This window comes from Palaemon carinicauda, chromosome 15, assembly GCF_036898095.1.
Source record: "Palaemon carinicauda isolate YSFRI2023 chromosome 15, ASM3689809v2, whole genome shotgun sequence".
Lineage (NCBI taxonomy): Eukaryota > Metazoa > Arthropoda > Malacostraca > Decapoda > Palaemonidae > Palaemon > Palaemon carinicauda.
The window spans coordinates 63,356,394-63,377,330 of NC_090739.1; the positions used below are offsets into that span (position 1 = coordinate 63,356,394).

The 20,937-nt window shown below is 49.6% G+C and overlaps 1 protein-coding gene across 1 annotated transcript in view; it reads left to right on the forward strand.

Moving 5' to 3' along the window:
* The first annotated feature begins 2,710 nt into the window (after positions 1 to 2,710).
* Positions 2,711 to 20,937, forward strand: part of LOC137654642 (sentrin-specific protease 1-like) — a 153,304-nt gene continuing 135,077 nt past the window's right edge. The window contains 1 exon segment of the mRNA XM_068388448.1: positions 2,711 to 2,889. Coding sequence (XP_068244549.1) covers positions 2,807 to 2,889 — 83 coding nt within the window. The 5' untranslated portion in view covers positions 2,711 to 2,806.

Sequence of the window (20,937 nt, forward strand, 5' to 3'; positions counted from 1 at the left end):
TCTATGTTATCTTGTTTTTCCTTCATATTATGTATAAGTACGCTACTTTTATCTCTATTCATATCTAAACTACACTGCTTTCCTATATCTATCACTTTCCTTATGTTCAATTCAGCATCTTCTATACTCTCAGCAAGCACTAGGACATCATCAGCAAAAAATAATACTACTAACTTTATAATACCATTTTGAAAAAAATTACCTTCCTTTTCTACGTATTTTATAATCAGATAAGTAATGATTTCGAACAATGCTGTAGAGCTAGTACAGCTCATTTTTTGTTCTACTTTTTCCCCTATGTCTAATGTAGTGGTCCCCCACATATGCTCCAGCTATAAGAGTTTAGTATACTAGTGTGTACTTTATATATATATATATATATATATATATATATATATATATATATATATACATATATATTCTAAATATTTCTATCAGTGCTTCTCTTTTTATGGAGTCAAAAGCTTTTTTTGAAATCTAAAGAGGCAACTATGAGTCTTTTCTTATTTTTGAAAGTTTCTTCGACCATGTACTGTAAAATAAATATATTATCCTCAATCCTTCCTCCCTCTGTAAATCCAGCTTGACTATCCTCTATGACATATTTACTTTCTATATATCCTTCTATTTCATCCTTGATGAAAGCAATGTATATTCTATATGATACATTTGTGAGTACTATTGGTCTCAATTCCTTTGCTGTTGGTTTCTTTTTCTATTTTAACATTTTTGATCTGGATTCTTTCCAGCTTTTTGGTTTTTCTTTCCTAGCTAATTCCTCTTTGTAGCAGTTCACTAGTGTATTCTTACGTATATCACTTTTCATCATAGCTTTATAATAGTCTGGTTTTAGTCCATCTGGCCCAACCGCTTTACCTTATTTTAAGCGTTTTAGGGCTTTTTCTAATTTACCTTTGTTTATTTCAGGGGCATGCATGGGTTTAATTACTCCTTCGACGTTCATTACAGCATCATAATGCTCCCTTAGGTGTTAAGGTATACTACATTCATTGACTATTAAAATGTCATCTTCTCTTCTCAAATTGTCCTGGCATTCACTCTCCTTCTTATTTCATATCTCTGATATCCTATTTTCGTGTGTATTGTAAACTGTTTTCCAGAATTTTACTCATTCTTCTTTAGCCTCTTCGTTTGATAGTTTATTTCCTCTATCATCATATAATTCTATTTCTTTGATTTTTATTTCGTTGCTATGTCTTAATTTGGTTATGTTTTCCCATAGTTCTTATCATCTCTTATCTCCCGGGTCTTCTTTTTCTCATATAAAGTTATACTATCCTTCACCAGTATTTGTACTTTCTTCTTATGATTGTATTTTTCTTCTAATTCTGTTTTTAACCTAATATACTTTTCATTTCTCTTTCTTTTATATAAGTTCCTTTTTTCCTTAATCTTTCTCCTTATTACCTCGGTTACCCAAGGTTGTTCTTTGGTCTTCCTATCATTTGTTACCCTTCTCCTATACGTTTTAGCCAAATGTTCTTGTTTCATTTCTGCCATTATTATGTTTAGCTCTCCAATGTTTTTTACACCATTGCTACCAAGTTTTCTCTCTGTGGATTTCACATATTTGTCTATACCTTTTGTGTCATTGCTATAATATGTAATTTCTTCTCACTTCCCTTTATTGTAGTTATTTTCTCTATTTGTTTTTACTTTCAATTCTACTGTTATTAAGTTAAGATCTGATATGTCTGGTACTGTTTTATCTTCACCTATTTCCATGCATTTAAATTGTCTATATAATATATTATTTATAAGAACAAAATCAATAGCACTATACGGGTCTTGTCTATTCCACGTGTAAAGTCCTGAACACTTTTCATCTCCATATAATAGTGTTAGATTGTGGTTACTCATTTAATCGAGCACCATCTCCCCATTTCTGTTAACTTGGTGTCCCAGAAATCCCACGTGGACATTAAAATCCCGTAATACTAGTAAATACGAAGGTTGAGTCCCTTGTCAGGCTGGGAGGAACGTAGAGAATAGAGGTCCCCTTTTTGTTTTGTTTCATTTGTTGATGTCAGCTACCCCCCAAAATTGGGGAAAGTGCCTTGATATATGTATGCATGTAATACTAGTAAAGGAGATGTTTCTCCTACCTTCTGTATTAACCTTTCACATTCTGCATTTAATTCTTGATCTATTTTTTATCTTCTGCATATCCTACTGCAAAACATACTAGTATTATCAGAAGTATTAAATTGTAGATTTTGCATTTTGCCATTTTTACTCGTGCTTAAGACCCAGGAATATAATCTGGCAGATAAACTTCGCGCACAATATTCAAATCTATACTTTCTTTAGATAAGCGTCCCGATTGTCACTTTGGTCTACCATAACTATAAATGCATTAAATGCGTTCAGTTTTCTTATCTATTTAAATTTCACCTATTCATTTCTAACTATTGAAAATCCATTCGCTTATCTATTACAGTTCAGATGTGGAACTCAATTGATACGATAGTCGGATAGAGTCTCCCTGGATCTCCATGGAAAGCTTTTCATAAGAGCATTTCTTAAAAGTAGACTAATCTGCTAAATATATCTTTTGATAGAAATTTAAAATTTGAGCAAAAATATAACTATAATTTCAATATAACTTTTTTATTATTTTCAAATTGAATAGCAAAGCATTGAATATATTTACAAAAATGGAAAATATCTTTGTACAATATACACCAGATGTTCTGTTTACAACGTTCAAGAAGAGTCGGCCTGAGTGAGGGACCCGATTTCTCCGCAGAATTTCGTGGCCGAACACCCGTAAAGAGTGACCTAAATGATAACTGCATTTACTAACAAATTTAAAGATATATTTGGACATACTCACATGCCAGTCTCACGGAAAAGAATATTTGACGAGTAAGTAGATAGTGAAGCCCAAGCTAAACTGGGTAATCGTGTTCTGGCAAAGTTTTCCCCTTTCGCATACGCTTACGATGAACCCTAGGCCAAGTCCAATCTCAGGAAGTAACGTTTACTTATAAGAAAGATGTAATTCTCATTTAAGTTGTAATTTTCTGTATAACTTTCTCCGTGCTTCGTGAGCAGATACTTCACTGTTGGATGAGGAAGTACATGGCGTCCTAGGTTAGTGAAGGTCCTTCCCCTAAATAATAAGTACTGCTATAGTGTCCTCATTTAGGTTAGGGGAGCGAAAGGTTTCGGTATGTACTAGTGACTGTATGGGGGTAATTTTCTAATTTTTATGGTATTGTGTTTATTAATTATTGATCAGTTGTAAATTACCAAAGCCAGAGACATTAGAGGGCTTGGCAGCGCCTTTGTAGTGTATTGGGACACCTAATGTAAGGTGTCCAAAGTTGTGTCTGAAAACACATTTATAAGGCAAATAAGCAAGAAAACCACCTAACCTAAGGGTCCCCACCTAGCCTAACCTAACTTAAGAGCCATGTCCTTGCCTACTAGGGGACTGCAACCCCCTTTAGACTTCACTCCTTTCATGTATTTCAGGCAAAGATAAACAGCATTTTCCCCATAAAGAAATTTGATTTGATAAGTAATAAAGTTTATGCCTGTCCAAACTACCAGTCACCCCAAATTTTTCTTACTGGAACAGAGGGAGCTTTTGTACATTAGCGGGCATTTCCTCCAGCATGCACAGAAAATGGGAATTATCTTCCCATTTATTAGTTGCTCTAAAGATGTTTTATGCAAAACCACTACTCAAGAACACCTAACTTAAACTTCCCCACTTAATCTAACATACAAACTGAGTCCTTACCTACTTACCTAACAGGGGGCAAATGACCCCTGTGACTCCCTATAGACTGACGAATTCGTAGCCGGCCGTCATCATACATACAGGTAGCCACTATAATACATACACCCCGAACAGCGTTTGCTCACATATCCTGAACCAGATTCTGTATCCCATGAGAGTAGATTAGGTTTGCATAGCTTAGTTATATAGTTTATAATGGCAGAACATTGGGATAGATCATATCTACAGTACTCTGTAAAACATCCAATTTATGGTAAACCTCTCCTGAACCAGCACAATTAAACTTCAAAACTGTACTTTCCCCATCTCTTAACCCAACCTAGCACGTCATGTCCTTACTTGCCAAGGAGACTTTAATGCCCCACTTACTTAGGCTTACCTAGGGTGCCTTGTTCGGACTCAGTACTCTATATTTAAATCTTTAAAAAGTTCATAGGTAGTAGTTGCCACTGTACTGGCATCAGTAATCACCAAAATCTCACATTCCTACCTATCCTAACTAAGGATGTATCAGAAACTTGCTTTCCTACCTAACTTAACTTAGGATGCAGTGCCCTTACTTATCAGGTAGCTTTTCTCCACCTTCACTTCCCTAACCTAGCTTAGGATGCCTTGTTCATGCACCATGTACAGTGAAGTATTTGAACAGCACTGTTAGATACCCAATCTATTCAACGGGCGATTTATAAATGTAATATTCTATTTGTTCCATAACTGGAATACAAACCACGCTATTTAATAGGGGTATTACTTTCGGCGTAGCTGAAATGACGAGCCATTAATTTCTAACAAGGGTTAACTACCCACACTGCTAGTTAGCGGGGGTTAGGGTGGGTAGCTTGCTACTTCTCCCCCTCACACACCTGTAATTGAGCTTACTTTGCTTTTGGCTCGGATGGTGAACAGTTGTTGCTGTTCTTCATCCTCGCCGACAATTGGCAGCCATTAACGCTTTTTGTTTTCTCTTTTTTCTTAGACTGAGTGTGTGTGAAGTTGACTCCTGACCATGCGCACCTGCCCTGGACTCTCATACTGCCCCTGTGGAACATTTATGTCGGCGGTCGAGACTGATCCTCACGCCCTTTGTCCTTGCAGAGGTCAACGGTGTGATAGTGTCAACAAGTGTATTGAGTGGTCTTTCTCCCAGTGGGAGAGGTTTTTGCGACGGCGGAAGAAGTCCAAGCGGGATTTGTTCCGTAACTGACATACAAACCACGCTATTTAATAGAGGTTATTACTTTTGTTGTAGCTGAAATGACGAGCCATTAGAATTTTAACGAGGGTTTACGACTCCACCGCTAGTTAGTGGGGGTTAGGGAGGGTAGCTTGCTACCCCCCCTCCTCACACACACATCTGTGCTTGAGCTCACTTTGCTCTCGGCTCGGGTGGTAGTCGGACATGTCAGCTCTCACCCTCGCCTCTCTGACAGCCATTAATGCTTTTTGCTTCTTCTTCTAAAGGTGTGTTTGAAGTTGGTCTCTGCTATCATGCGAAAGTGTCCTGGATTACCCGACCGCCCTTGTGGTACGTTTATGTCGGCGGTCAATACGGACCCTCACACCCTTTGTCCTTATTGTAGGGGCCAACAGTGTGATAGAACTAATAAGTGGGAGAGGTTTTCTCGGCGACGGAAGAAGAAGTCCAAGCGGGATATTTCTCCTTCGAAGGTTTCTTTGAAAGGAGAAAATCCCAAGGACTCTTCTTCCGTTGCCTAAACCTCCTCCGAAGCTCCCGCTCGTTCGGTTTCTTCCGAGAAACTGTCGAGTGGTAACGTAGGCCTTAGTTCTGTTTCCCGACCTCGGGGTTCGGGTGAGGGCGTTGCTTCCCATAGCGAGGCAGCTCCTCCTCCCCCAGGGGAGGATTTAAATATCAATGTGTGTAATAATGATTTGTTGCAGCTTTGGTCTTCCTTGGGGCTCGAGGGTTCGCCCTCCAAGGAAGCCTTGTTTGACATGATCCGGTTGGTTGCCACTGTCAAACAATCGCCAACTTTGGCAGAGGTTGATCCTCTCTATCGTCGACGTTGTGGGGGCAGAGGCTTCCGATGCAGTATCTCCGACCTCTGCTCCTGATCAACCTGCTGTAGCTGAAGGCTTAGTTTCTCCCTCTGCTCAACCTTCGAGGGAGGAACTAAGTCCAACAGTCTCTCCTGCCGGTGATTCTCCCCCTCGGGGGAGTTCACTCACAGAGACTCCTCTTCGGAGGACTGCTGATGGTCAGCTCGCTGACCCAATGGCCCCTAGAGGGCGCATACGGCGTAAAACTTGCCTTCCTTCACCTCTCAAGGGTGTGATGAGGCGCCTCTTCGGTTCATCGTCATCGCCGCAGACCGCCGCAGAGGAGCCTCGTCATTGTTCTCAGACTGTACCAGCTACAACCCTGGACCTCTCTGCGGATCGTTCGCGATCCCCTTCGGTGGAAGGTCGTCCTTACAAAGGACACGTCGACCTTCCACCCGTCAGACCTGCTGACCTGCCGTCGCCGTTCCTGGCTGCTGATGCGCTGTGGGCGCCGACACAGCCTGTTTTTGTGAGACAGGCAACGGTTGCTTCGGGGCTCAAGGGCGTATGCGCGAGTTGGCGCATACGTCCCTTACGCGCCAGCGCTCACCTGCGTGTAAGTGCTCATCTGCTGCTGACGATCCTGAGATAGCGCGTCAGCGCTCACCTGTGCGCAAGCGCTCATCTACTGCCGACGATGTTCCTGCTAAAGCGCACCAGCGCTCACCTGCGCGCTACTGCGCACCTTTAACCTTCTGCGCGCCAACGCGCCAGCGCTCTCCTGCACGCCAACATGCCAGCGCTCTCCCACGCGCCAACGATCTCCTGCGCGCCCACGATCTTCTGATCTGGGCGCAGTAGGGAAGTTGAATACTTCCCCTGCTCGTCAGCGCTCGCCAACACTCTATCGATCTCCACCTGCGCGCCATCCCTTGCCAGCACGCATTCGTGCGCAGTCTCCTGCTGGCGCCTACGAGGATGCGTGCACGCCCCCGCCCATCTCCCCAGCCTGATGTGCGCACACATGTCTGCGCGCAAGAGATGTCTTTCCTGCGTGCGCGCACCCTGCACGCCCACGCCCATCTCCCCAGCCTGATGTGCGCACACATGTCTGCACGCAAGAGATGTCTTTCCTGCGCGTGTACGCCCAACGGTATCATCGCCCACACGGGCTCTTCATCCTGAGCCTGCGGGCGCGCGCGAACATTCACCCTCGCGCGCGAGCGCGCAATCTTCCTGCTGCGCACCCTCTGCTGTCTCCGGCACGCGCTCCTACGCGCCATTGCTCGCCCGTGCGTACCCTCGCCATCGCCCTCGCGCGCACGTGACCCCGGGTATTCCCCATCGCGCGATCACCAATACCCTCCCACGCACGAGGCTGCAGGACAACTCGCGGCAAGGTTATCATCGCCACATTTCCCCCCCCCCCCTCCCCCGCAAGCGCAGAACAGCGTGCTCACCGGCAGGGGGGAAGGTTCCAGAAAGATCCAGGGACACTTCTTCTCCTTCATCTTCTTAGTTTCAGGCGAACCCTCCTTTGGTAACTCCTCCCAGGGATCGGTCAATCCCTTTCCCTCCAGAGGGAGTATCTGACAGCGCAGCCAGCAGCCTTGGTTTGGGACACAGGTCAGAGCGGTCATGCAGGCATTTAAGCCTGTTCTCTCTGACCTGGGCCACAAATCCTTGGCAGTTTCTACTCCCCTGAAAAGGAAAAGAGGAGTTTTAAACGTGGTAACTTCTCCGAGGGCAAAGCTGACTCCTCGTAAGTCTTTGAGGCAGGCCTCCTCACCCCCCCAGACTTTTTCTCCCTCCCCTTCGGACGAAGACTTCCTGTCCTCAGGCGAGTCACGTGAGGTGAGGCGTTCCCCCATCGCACCAATGAGGGAAACCCCGCCTCGCGCTGGAAAGTCTTCCCGGGAAGGGGTGGAGAAGAGCCTACCCCCTTCGTTGTTGGAGTCTTGCATCCCTCCCAGGAGGGAGTCGAAGGACTCCAAGACTGTACCAAAGTCTTCATCAAGACTTAGACCGGAGCCAGCCAGTCACTCGGAGAACGTCCGCGAGTCCCCCCAAGAAGAGCGTTCTGGCAGGTTCTGACCATTATGAGGAGTCTCAATGGGTTTGCTGACCCAGAGATTCCTCCTCGTGAGGGCAAAGACACGGTCTTGGACTGAGTCTTTGGGACTCAAAAACCCTCGAAGGCCAGTGTGGCTTTGCCCTGGTCCCAAGGGGTCAAGAGTGCCAGAAACAAGATAGAAGTCCAGCTCTCCGAGCTTGCCTCCTCCAGCCGATCCAGCGCCGGCAATAAGCTCCTCCCACCTCCTCGTGTCCAACAGAGGAGGTACTTCGACATCGTAGAGGAGACTTGTTTGGCTCTTCCCCTCCATCATTTGTTGGAAGAGCTTACCAGGGGAGTCCTTGAGAGACTCTCCAACCGGCAAATCTCGTTCTCGGCAACGGAGATCCTTAGTCAGGAGAAGGTGGCGAAGTGTGCCATGCAGGCCACTTCGTGGCTGGATATCTAGCTAGGGACCTTAGGTATCCTGATACGTTCGGAGGATTTATCCAAAGAAAGTACCAGGAAAGCTATGGAGACCTTTTTACTCTCGGGCACTCGCACGATCGAGTTTCTAGCCCACCAAGTCTCGAACTTGTGGGCTAACACCATCTTGAAACGTCGAGACGCAGTGTCTGAGAGGTTCCATCAAAAGGTCCCTAACACCGAGATCAGCAGGCTCAGACATTCTTCCGTGATGGGAAAGAACTTGTTTGAGCCTAGGGACGTGGAGCAGGTTGCTGAGAGGTGGAGGAAGTCCAATCAGGACTCCCTCCTACATAGGGCTCTGACATCGAAGCCCTATAAACCTCCAGCACCCCAGCAGCCATACCCTTCCAAGACCATGACACCGGCAGCAGCAGCGAAGACGGTGGTGTCTAAGCCCTTTCCTGTCAAGGACAAGAAAGGCAAGAAGTCCTCCAGGGGAGGAAAGAATCCTAGAGGGAGCGGCCGAGGCCGCAAACGCTAGGATTGGCAGTCCCCCTGCATGTCCACCAGTGGGGGGATGCCTACAAAGTTGCGCGAACAGGTGGCAGCAACTCTGGGCCGATTCCTGGACGATTTCCGTAATCAGTCGGGGATATCGTGTCCCGTTCACAACATTTCTACCTCCCCTGACAGCGGATCCAGTGTCGTTGAGCTCCCTTGCCATGGGATCAGCTAGGGAGCAAGCCCTTCAGGCAGAAGTCCAGACCATGTTGAAGAAGGGCGCTCTCCAAGAGGTCCTCTACGGGTCTCCAGGCTTCTTCAGTCGACTCTTTCATGTAAAGAAGGCGTCTAGAGGCTGGAGGCCAGTCATCGACCTCTCGGCTCTGAACAAGTTTGTCAAGCAAACTCTGTTCAGCATGGAGACAGCAGACACGGTCAGGCTTGCAGTGAGACCGCAAAACTTCATGTGTACACTGGATCTGAAGGACGCGTACTTCCAGATCCCAGTCCATCCGTCTTCAAGGAAGTACTTAAGATTCAGCCTAGACAACAAGGTTTACCAGTTCAAGGTGCTGTGTTTCGGTCTCTCCACAGCACCACAGGTTTTCACCAGAGTGTTCACTCTAATATCGTCATGGGCACACAGGATCGGCATCCGTCTCCTCCGTTATCTGGATGACTGGCTGATCCTAGCACACTTGGAGTTATCCCTTCTTCAACACCGAGACAAACTTCTGGGACTTTGCCAGGATCTGGGGATCATGGTAAATCTCGAGAAGTCCTCTCTGCTTCCCACTCAAAGACTGGTATACCTAGGCATGATCATAGACACCAATCTCCACAAAGCCTTCCCATCAGACGACAGGATAGCAAGGCTGAGGAGGGTCGCAAGCCCTTTCCTCAGACGAGAAGAACTCCCAGCCCAATCGTGGTTACGTCTCCTCGGTCACCTCTCATCTTTGGCTCGTCTAGTTCCCAACGGTCGCCTCAGGATGAGATCCCTCCAGTGGTGACTCAAGTCCCTGTGGAATCAGGGTTACGATTCCCCGGACGTCATGATCCCTATGGGACCTGCGGAACGGACGGACCTCCAGTGGTGGGTGACAGACGAGAACCTACGGAGAGGAATGGATCTTCTCGTCCTCCCCCCGGACTTGATGCTGTTTTCGGATGCCTCAAAGAAAGGGTGGGGGCCCACGTTCTGCACCACAGGACCTCAGGCCTGTGGTCAGAATCAGAAAAGTGCCTCCATATAAATCTGCTAGAGATGAAGGCCGTTTTCCTGGCCCTTCAACAGTTCCAACAATACCTGGCGGGTCACTCTGTGGTGGTGATTAGCGACAACACCACAGTAGTGGCTTACATCAACAAGCAAGAAGGTACCTTTTTGATGCAGCTATCCCATCTCGCAGTAGAGATACTGAGATGGACCGAAGTCCACTCAATTCCACTATCGGCACGTTTCATTCCAGGCAAGAGGAATGTGCTCGCCGACAGTCTGAGCAGAGCGTCTCAGATAGTGAGTACCGAGTGGTCTTTGGATCATCTAGTAGCCAACAAAGTCCTGACTTTGTGGGGTTCCCCGACTGTGGATCTGTTCGCGACAGCGTTGAACTTCAAGCTTCCGCTGTACTGCTCCCCAGTCTCAGATCCCAAGGCTCTCTGGCAAGATGCCTTCCAAAACGGTGGGACAACATCGACGTGTACGCCTTTCCCCCGTTCTGTCTGATGAGGAGGGTGCTCAACGAGACCAGAATATCGGTCACTCTTTCAATGACCCTGATAGCTCCGCTATGGCATCACGCGTAATGGTTTCCGGACCTTCTGCAACTCCTTACGGAACTTCCGAGAGAACTCCCTCCGCGACACGAGCTACTCAGACAACCACATGCCAACATCTTCCACAAAGCCGTAGCTTCGCTACGACTTCACGTCTGGAGACTATCCAGCATCTCCTCACTGAGAGAGGATTTTCGCAACAAGTTGCGATTAGGATGTCTGGACATCTGCGAAAGTCATCCGCATCTGTCTACCAGGCAAAGTGGAAAGTCTTCTGTGGTTGGTGTCGTGGAAGGGGTATCTCTCCACTCGATGCCACTATTCCAGCAATAGCGGAGTTCCTCGGGTATTTGCGGGAAGAAATGCGCCTTTCAGTCTCGGCGGTGAAAGGCTATCGCTCAGCCTTAAGTCTAGCCTTCAGGCTCAAAGGAGTGGACATTTCTTCCTCGCGTGAACTTTCTCTACTCATACGAAGTTATGACCTTACCTGCCCTCAGTCGGAAGTGAGACCTCCTCCATGGAACGGGGTTCGAGTTCTCAGGTCTCTTAAGAGACCTCCCTATGAACCATTACGCCAGGCTTCAGATCGCCACCTAACTTGGAAGACGGTGTTCCTACTAGCTTTGGCCTCGGCCAAGCGAGTCGGTGAACTTCATGGTCTCTCATATGACATCGCCCATTCAAGGGGATGGGGGGAGGTAACGTTCAAATTCGTCCCTGAGTTTATTGCTAAGATTCAGAATCCGGGGGTGCCGGACCCTCGGTTCGACTCCTTCCAGATTTCGAGTCTTTGTTCTGTAACAGATGACCCAGACCATCTCGTACTGTGCCCAGTAAGGAGTCTGAGGCTATATCTCAAAAGAACGGCTGCAGTCCGTCCCCAGGTGCAGGCATTGTTTGTGAGCCCTGGGAGGACTAAGAGGAGGGTCACCAAGAACACCATCTCGGCATGGATTCGTAGGGTGATTCATCTGTCCCTGAATCCAGACGCTCCTCCATCACGTTGCCCTAGAGCACATGATGTCAGGGGCGTAGCTACGTCCCTTGACTTCAAGAAAAATTTCTCAGTGACACAGGTTCTTCAAGCTGGGGTGTGGAAGCATCAGACGACCTTCACAGCCCACTACCTGCAAGACGTGACCCACAGGAGGCTCGATACATTTTCTATCGGCCCTGTGGTGGCTGCACAACAGCTGGTTTAAAACCTCAGGCTCCTGAATGGACAAGTAGCAGAAGGTTGAGGGCATTGTTATCCGGTCTTAGTCTGCATGAATGAAAAGGTATGTCTGGCCCTTATTCTTTTCTTCATCCTCCCCTCTCTTGGGGAAAGCAGCATCCTGGGTTCTCTGCACAGCTGACCTCAAACCACTGCAGGTTGTTTCCTTGTGTTCCTAGTATTAAGCTAATACTGTCACGTCCCCATACCCTGACGAGGTTGTATTGGGAGAGGCCTAGCCTAAAGTTTCCTTCTAAAGGACTACAGGTCAACTTCTTATGACGAGTCACACTTTATACCTTCACACACAGCTTACGTAGGCCACAGCCCTTGCTTAGCGAGGTGCAGGGACTCCTTATTGTTGAGTGCCGACACAATCAGATACTGAGTCCTCGGGCAAAGCCAAAAGCCAGTACTGGCCGGGACTTTCCACCCTTCCTAATGGGTGAGTCACCCCTATTGAATAGCGTGGTTTGTATGTCAGTTACGGAACAAATGACAAATTCGTAGATAATTTGTATTTTTCCTAACTATACAAACCTTAGCTATTTAATCAAACTTGCTCGCCAGCACTATCCCCCTTGAAGTCCTACCGCTAAGCAAAGTGCAAGCTACCCTCCCTACCCCCCGCTAACTAGCGGTGGGGTAGTAAACCCTCCTTAAAATTCTAATGGCTTGTCATTTCAGCTACGCCGAAAGTAATAACCCCTATTAAATGGGCTAAGGTTTGTATTGTTAGGAAAAATATAATTGTTCCGTAACCGAAATACAAACCACGCTATTTACAAAGGGTTATTACTTTTAGCGTAGCTGAAATGGCGAGCCATTAGAATTTAACGAGGGTGTATTACCCCCGCGCTAGTTAGCGGGGGGGTAGGGGAGTGGTAGCTAGCTACCCCTCCTCCCCCTCACACACAGGTGAATACTCACTTTCACTTTTGGCTCGGACTGTGACAGACGTCTCTGTTTTGGTCCTCGCTTGGCAGCCATTGTCTGTTTTGTCTTTACTTAATCGCTTACTTTTCTTTTACTCAATATATATGTAAACATGTTTTCATGTTTGTATATATATTTGAGTATAGAAATAAGTAAGTTTCCTTTTCAGATGTGTGTGTGTAGTGTACGATATCTACGTGGAGGCCTCGGCAGTTAGGCCACCACGGCCTAATTTTATGGGTTGCGATCGAGTTTGACTTCGGTCTTTCTCTCTCTCTCTCTCTTGAGGTCGTTCACCCTTTTACTATGTTTTACTACGCCCTTGTAGCTTCCTTCCCGTGTGGGTGGGGTTGCTACGCCGTACATTTTGTTTCAATTAGTTTATGAATCTAATTGTAGTTGTTAATTTTTCAGCTTGTAGAACGATTCCTTTCGGGGTTTTCGTTTTTTTCTTTAGTGTTCATTCATTTTTAAATTACATAATTACATAGTTACATAATTATAATTGTTATAATTCTGTTTTGGTTACAGCTCTCCTTCCGCGAGTGTAAGTGGTTGTGAGGGCACGTGCCTGTTGTGTAATTCTTGTTCCTTTTCCTCGGGATTCCTCTTCGGAGCCTTCCCGGGGGAATGAATGTGTACTAATATTATTTGTTTTTATTTTTTTACAGTTACCGATCTAGTTCGTTTCTGTAATATAGCAACGGTGTGAGCTGTCTGGTTGAGTCCTGGGGATTCGGCTGTTGCTGCCTCCCCCCTTGTATTGTCGTCAGGGGCGTGTCTCCTTCTACTGGTAGTACTCCCGTGTCGACGGACAGCTCTCCAGTTCATTTTAGAACAGTCAGGAGGCTTGCCTCCTTGGGCGGATAACTTTCCTTCCGAGGGAAGTTTTTTCCTGTCCAGGCTTGAGCTTTTCCTCTTTTGGGGGGTTCTTCTCTTGCCTTTTTTTCGTGCGACTATGCTCTTGGTGCTGAGCGGTCGCACCTGCAGTTTCGCTCAAGGGGCTGGGCAACTGCAGGAGCTCCTCTTCGGAGGATTGCCCCTTTTAGGTCACTGGCTGACCAGTCTCTTCCACGAAGTGTTTCTCTTTCGTTCGCGAGAGAGTACACTCATAGAGACTCCTCTTCGGAGGTTTCTTCTGTTGCTGTTGCTGTTGGCCTCCCTCGCCGTAAGGCCCTCCGTCCGCCTCGTCGTAAGGGCCTCTCATCTCCCTATAAGGGTGCTTGAGGCGCCTTTTTGAATCTCCGTTTGCAGCCTACAACTTCTTTTTCTCGATCTTCCGTCTTGGTGCAGATGGACAGCAGTCTAATCTCGTCTTCCGACGGGCAACGGTCTTCCCGACGGACAACGGTCTTCCCGACGGACAGCGGTCTTCCGACGGACATCAGTCTCCCGGCGGACAACGATCCCTTCGGGGCTAAGGGTTGCCCCCACGGGGGTTCTTCCCTTGCGTGTCAGGGTTTCCCTGCGCGCCCTTCTGTTCGTCAGCGCTCTCCTGTTCGTCAGCGCTTTCAAGATGATCTTCCCTGCGGTTCCTGTTACGTGCCCTGTGCGCCCACGTTCGCCCTCGCGATCTAGAACTTCGGTTCAGGTCGGGGTCAAGGACTCTTCTTCTTTGCACAGGCTTCCACGCGTAGCCTTCTGCTCGTCAGCGATCATCAGCTCGTCAGCGATCATCAGCTCGTCAGCGATCATCAGCTCGCCAGCGATCGTCAGCTCGTCAGCGATCATCAGCTCGCCAGCGATCTCCGGATCGCCCACGTGTGTTACAGCTGGCACGCCAACGTTCTCCAACACTTCTGAAGGAACATGGTTCGCCAGCTACTAGCTCAACTGCGGATGCTGATCGCCATCGCGCGACCCTCAACTGCAGATGCTGATCGCCATCGCGCGACCCTCAACTGCGGATGCTGATCGCCATCGCGCGACCCTCAACTGCAGATGCTGATCGCCATCGCGCGACCCTCAACTGCGGATGCTGATCGCCATCGCGCGACCCTCAACTGCGGATGCTGATCGCCATCGCGCGACCCTCAACTGCGGATGCTGATCGTTATCGCACAACCCTGAACGATCGCCCTCTTGCGGATGCTGATCACCATCGCACCCTTTCACGCGATTATTCACCTGCGCATGCTGCTCGCCATCGCACAACCCTGAACGATTGCCCGCTTACGCATGCTGCTCCTCATCGCACAACCCTGAACGATCGCCCTCTTGCGGATGCTGATCACCATCGCACCCTTTCACGCGATCATTCGCCTGCGCATGCTGCTCGCCATCGCACAACCCTGCACGATTGCCCGCTTACGCATGCTGCTCCTCATCGCACCACCCTGAACGATCGCCCTCTTGCGGATGCTGATCACCATCGCACCCTTTCACGCGATCATTCACCTGCGCATGCTGCTCGCCATCGCACAACCCTGAACGATTGCCCGCTTACGCATGCTGCTCCTCATCGCACCACCCTGAACGATCGCCCTCTTGCGGATGCTGATCACCATCGCACCCTTTCACGCGATCATTCACCTGCGCATGCTGCTCGCCATCGCACAACCCTGCACGATTGCCCGCTTACGCATGCTGCTCCTCATCGCACAACCCTGAACGCTCGCCCTCTTGCGGATGCTGATCACCATCGCACCCTATCACGCGATCATTCACCTACACATGCTGCTCGCCATCGCTTACCGCCAGCGATCTTCTTCACCTACGCGGCAGCACGATCCCTCGCCGTCACGCCCATTCGCCTGCGCGCCCGCGCGATCGCTCGCCTGCGCGCCCGCGCGATCGCTCGCCCGCGCGATCGCTCGCCTGCGCGCCCGCGCGATCGCTCGCCTGCGCGCCCTCGCGACCGCTCGCCTGCGCGCCCGCGCGACCACTCGCCTGTGCGCCCGCGCGACCATTCACCTTAGCGCGACTGTTCGCCCTCGCGCGACCATAGTTCGCGGCGAATTCCACAGCCGGTGGTAGCAGCAGGGACGCGTGCTCCTAGGCGGCACTCGGGATCACCTCCATCCAAGCACAGGTTGGTAGTGCAGGACGAAGACAGGTCAGTACAGCATTCTTCCCACCTTCTTTTCAGGCAGGAACCGTCGTGTCCTCTCCAAAGGATCGCCCGATCCCTTTCACCTTAGCGAGGATTTCGGACTCTGTGTCCTTGGAGCAGCAGACATGGTTTGATCCGCTGGCACGGGCGTTAATGAGGTTTATGAAACCAGCACTCACCGGCCAGGGTAACAAACCAGCGGCTGTCTCTCCTACGCTGAAGAGAAAGAGAGGAGTGGACTTCGTGGTGACTTCCCCCAGGGCGAAGTTGGTTCCCAAGAGGTCGGTCTCGAGGGTCCCCTCTCCTGCACGAGTACTCTCTCCTTCTCCCGCCCTGGAAGGATTTTTGGCGGGGGGGCTTTCCGTTGAAGATTTCTCCATCGGACAAGGGTTGACTGCTTACCTCTTCCTCTGGGAACTTACCAGGTTCTTTCCCTCCTCGGTTACGGCCCGAGGTTTGGTTCAAGGAAGCTACAGGAAGATCAAGGGTACTTTCCTCCTCTCGAGCTCAGGCACCTTGGCCTTTCGTCGTTAAGTATCTACTTGCGGACAAGCTCGATGTTGTACCATCTGGACGCGCTGACTGAAGGCTTCATTCGGGTGTCTCATCTGTGGAGGTCAACGACCTCAGACACCCTTCCATCCTTGAGAAGAGTTTTGTCTTTGCCCAAGGACAGAGACTTAGACGTCTGCTGTGCGGAGTAAATCGACTTCCGGTTTCACTCCTCCAAGGCGCTTTCTTCCAGACTCTGCAGGGCTCCAGCTCCCTTTTCTTTCAACCACGTCGGCCTAAGTTATCGGCTACGACAACTGGGACAAGGTGTCCAATTGCAGTTTCCTCCTGTCAGGAACAGATGGCACGGGAGACTCCCCCGGGGGGGCATAGTCCTAAAAGGAGTTCACGAACTCTAGGATTGCAGGTTTTTTCGCTGGGAGGATGCTTAAGGTTACTCATCCGAATGACAGCTTCCCGATGCCCATTCCCGCACAATCTCTGTGAGTAGCCAAGGATATCGCGCCTGCCGTCTCTGTCAGCGAATTCAGTGTCTCTGAACCTCTATGCCATAGCATCAGCAGAGTTGCCCGGTTGGGCAGAATGATCCATACCTTAGGCGAAGGTCTTCCTTAGGATCATCGACGGCTTCACCCCCGGCCCCCTCAGTCGATCCTTTCTTGTAAGGAAGGATCTGAGAGGGGATGTCCATAGTCGACCTCTCAGCCCTGATCAAGTTTGTCGAACAAACTTCGGCCAGCGTAGACCAGCAGAATCGATCAGACTGGTAACGAGGCGACAGGACTCCTTTAACCCTGGATCGGAAGGACGGGTACTTTCAGTTTCCATTCCATCCATCTTCCAGGGTGCTCGTCGAATTCAGCCTAAACTGCAAGTATTCCTGCTTATGATGCAGTGTGGCTATCCCGCCGTGGCATAGCAGGTTTGTTTCCCCAGAGAACTCTCCCTGCCTTCCTCTTGGCCGCTCAGGTGCAGACTTCCGCCTCCTCTGCTGTTTGGAGGGCTGGTCAACTCCGGTAGGCTCGGGTTTCGACCTTCTTCAGCGCCGGGAAAAGCTTCCGAATGCTGACCATGAGTGTGGGCTCATGGTATTTTGCTTGGAGCCTTCTCTTCCTCTGCCTCAACATCTGGAGTATCTGGCCATGATATTGAGTCAACCGCCTTACCACGTTGGAAACCCCGCTTCTCGTCCGTCCAGCGAGGTTAAGCAACGTCGGTACTTGGATGGGTGACCACCTGGGGACGCCAGATTCTGTTACCACATCCTCCGAGCCTTCCTTTCGGTTCACCGTGGCAAGACTGAGGAGAGTCGCAGTACCTGTTCTCAGTCAAGCAGAGTTTTCAGCCCTACCTTGGAACGTTTCCTAGTTCTTCTTTCCTCATTGACCCGTTTATAGTCCGAACGGTCGCCTCAGGATAAGTTCCATGTGGGGCGATCCAAGTTCCGGTGGCTTCAGGCAATGTTTAACCGGACTCCCTGGCCCTATGGGACCAGCGGAACTATTAAACCTACAATGGGTGTTGACCTATGGAGCCTCTTGATGGTAGTGGATATTCTCGTCCTTTCCCCACATTCTTGATGCGGTTCTCGGACTCGTCAAAGGAAAGGGGGGGGGGGGGCATGTTCCGGTCCAGGCCTATGGTCAAGACCTGAAGGATACCTCTCCATCATTCAGGCAGGCTTAAGGGCCTTAGTCTGGCCCCTCTTCAGATCCTACCGCTCCTGCCAAGTCGCCCCGTTGCGTGTCGACTTCATGCTAACCAGCAGGGGACGCATTTTCACACCTTCACATCTTGCAGTAGAGATATCGGGATGATTGAGATTCTCTCAATTCCACCATCGGCTCTCTCATTCCAGGCAGGGGAATGTTTCTCTCAGACTATCCGAGCAGAGCCTCATAGAGAGAGTGTACCTAGGGGTCTTTGACCTTGGGTAACCAGCAAGTGCTGGTCTGGGGGACCTGATCGCGACAGCTTGGAACCTCAAGCTTCCGCTAGTTTTCCCCCCAGTCTCAGACCCCGAGACTCTGGCAAGATGCATTCCGGTGATGGTGGGACAACTTCGACGCCTGCGTCTTCCCTCCTTTTTGTCTGCGGACAATGGGTCTCAACAAAACCAGGTTGTCTGTCAACCTTTCAATGGGAGAGCTCCACTGGGACTATGTGCAGAACGGTTTCTGGACCCTCTGCTTCCCCTGACGGAACTCCCGGGAGAGCTTCTCCCACGGCGCAGACTACTCAAGCAACCACACTGCGACATCTCTCCCGAACCGGGGCGTCGCTTCGGCTTCATGCCTGGAGACACTACGCTTCCTCCTCTAGAAGAGACAACCCGCTACAGTCGCGGTACGGAGGTCGCGTCATCTGCGATAGTCATCCACAGGGGTCTCCCAGGCAAAGTGAAAAGTCTAAGGTGGTTGGTGCCGTGGGAGATATACCTCTTCCCGTGAGGCCTCTTCTCCAGCAATAACGGTCTTATTGCCTTTCGGCGGGAGGAAACTCCTTTCCGCTCTTGGCAATGAAGCCTGTCGCTCAGCCTTTCCCTGACCTTCAGGCTTAAAGGAATAACTTTTTCCTGCCCGCTGGATCTATCCTCGCTCATGCGAAGCTACGATCGTCCCTGCCCTAGTCGGAGGAAGACCTCCAACTTGGAGCATGGCTCGGACTTTTAGTCCTTTAAGAGATCTTCTCAAGACCCTTTTACGACAGGCCTCGGATTGTATTCCGCCCTGGGTCTTCTGCTCACTCTGGCCACGGCCAGTGTGTAAGCAATCTTCTTGGTCTCTTACTACTCCCCCCCTTTCTAAGGAAGAGGGGAAGGCAACATTCAGGCTCGCTCCTGAGTTGTTGGCTAGACTCAGAATCTGTGGGTCCCGACCCTTCGGTCCGATTCATTCAAGATTTTGAGTCTCCATTCTGTGTCTGATGTCCCAAGACCTTCTCTTTCTTGCCAGTACAGGAATCGAGAGGTTAGCGCTGGGAACAGCTGCAGTTTGGCCTCAGTTGCAGCCGATTTGGGAACACAAGGAGGACATGGGGGGAGAGTCACCAGTATACCTCTTCAGCCCGGACTCAAAGACATTCATCTCGACCTGTCTTCAGACCCTCCCCCGTCACGTCGCCCTACAGCACGATGTTGGATACATCGCAACGTCCCTCGCCTTCGAGTAATACTACTCTGTGACGCAGGTGCTACAAGCTGGAGTCTGGAAGCGTCTGATGACCTTCGCAGCCCGCTTCCTGCAGGGCGTGACCCACAGGAGTCTCGATACGTTTTCTATCGCTCTGTGGTGGCTACACAACAGCTGGTCTAACCTCAGGCTCCTTGTTGGACAGGTAGCAGAAGGTTGAGGGCATTGTTATCAGGTTTTAGTCTGCATGAACGAAAGAAGTATGTCTGGCCCTTACTTCTTTCTTCATCATCCCCTCTACGGGGAAGCAGCATCCTGGTCTCTGCATAGCTGACCTCGAACCTCTGCAGGTAAACCATGCTTCCTTGTGTTCCGAGTATTGAGTCAATACTGTCGCGTCCCCCATACCCTGACGAGGTGGTATTGGGAACGTCTTAACCCAGAGTTCCTTCTGGAACTCCAGGTCAACTGCCTAAGACGGGTCACACTTCTTCCTTCACACACAAGCTTACGTAGGCCACATGGTTCCTTGCGGTGCAAGGAACTTGTGAGGTGCAGGGACTCCTTTTCTCGAGTGCGACTCACTCGGATTCTGAGTCCCCGGGTAAAGCCAAAGCCAGTATGGCTGGGGACTTTCCACCCTTCCTAAGGGATAAGTCACCCTTTGTAAATAGCGTGGTTTGTATTTCGGTTACGGAACAAATGACAAATTCGAAGATAATTTGTATTTTTCCTAACCATACAAACCTTAGCTATTTACACATATTTGCCCGCCAGCCCTGTCCCCCAAGACAAGTCCTACCTCTAAGTGAAAGTGAGTATTCACCTGTGTGTGAGGGGGAGGAGGGGTAGCTAGCTACCACTCCCCTACCCCCCCGCTAACTAGCGCGGGGGTAATACACCCTCGTTAAATTCTAATGGCTCGCCATTTCAGCTACGCTAAAAGTAATAACCCTTTGTAAATAGCTAAGGTTTGTATGGTTAGGAAAAATACAAATTATCTTCGAATTTGTCATATTATCTACGAATTTGTCATATTTCTCCTTCGAAGGCCTCTTCTTCCGTCACCCAAACCTCCACCGAAGCTCCTACTCGGTCGATCTCTTTCGAGAGACCGTCGAGTAGTAGCGTAGACCAATTTATTTCTGACCAACCCCGGGTCTCGAGAGATGAAGTTGCTTCCCCTAGCGAAGCAACACCACCTCTCCCCCTGGGTGAGGCCTTGTCACTAACCTCCGTTTTTCAGATTTGGTCCTCCTTGTGTCTCACTGGTTCGCTCTCCAAGGAGGCTTTGCTTGAGTTCATCCGCATGGGTGCTTCTGTCAAGCAATCGTCGCCGTCAGGGGTAGATCCCCTGACTCTTGTCGACGTTGTTGTGTCAGAGGTGTCTCATGCGATATCACCCATCTTCTCTGCCTCTCCAAACTCTACAGCTGTAGCTGCCGACTTAGTTTCCCCCGTTCGTGACCATCCTCCGAGGGGGGAAACTAAGTTCATCATCGGTCTCTCCTGCTAGTGTTTCTCGCCCTCGGGGGAGTTCACTTACAGAGACTC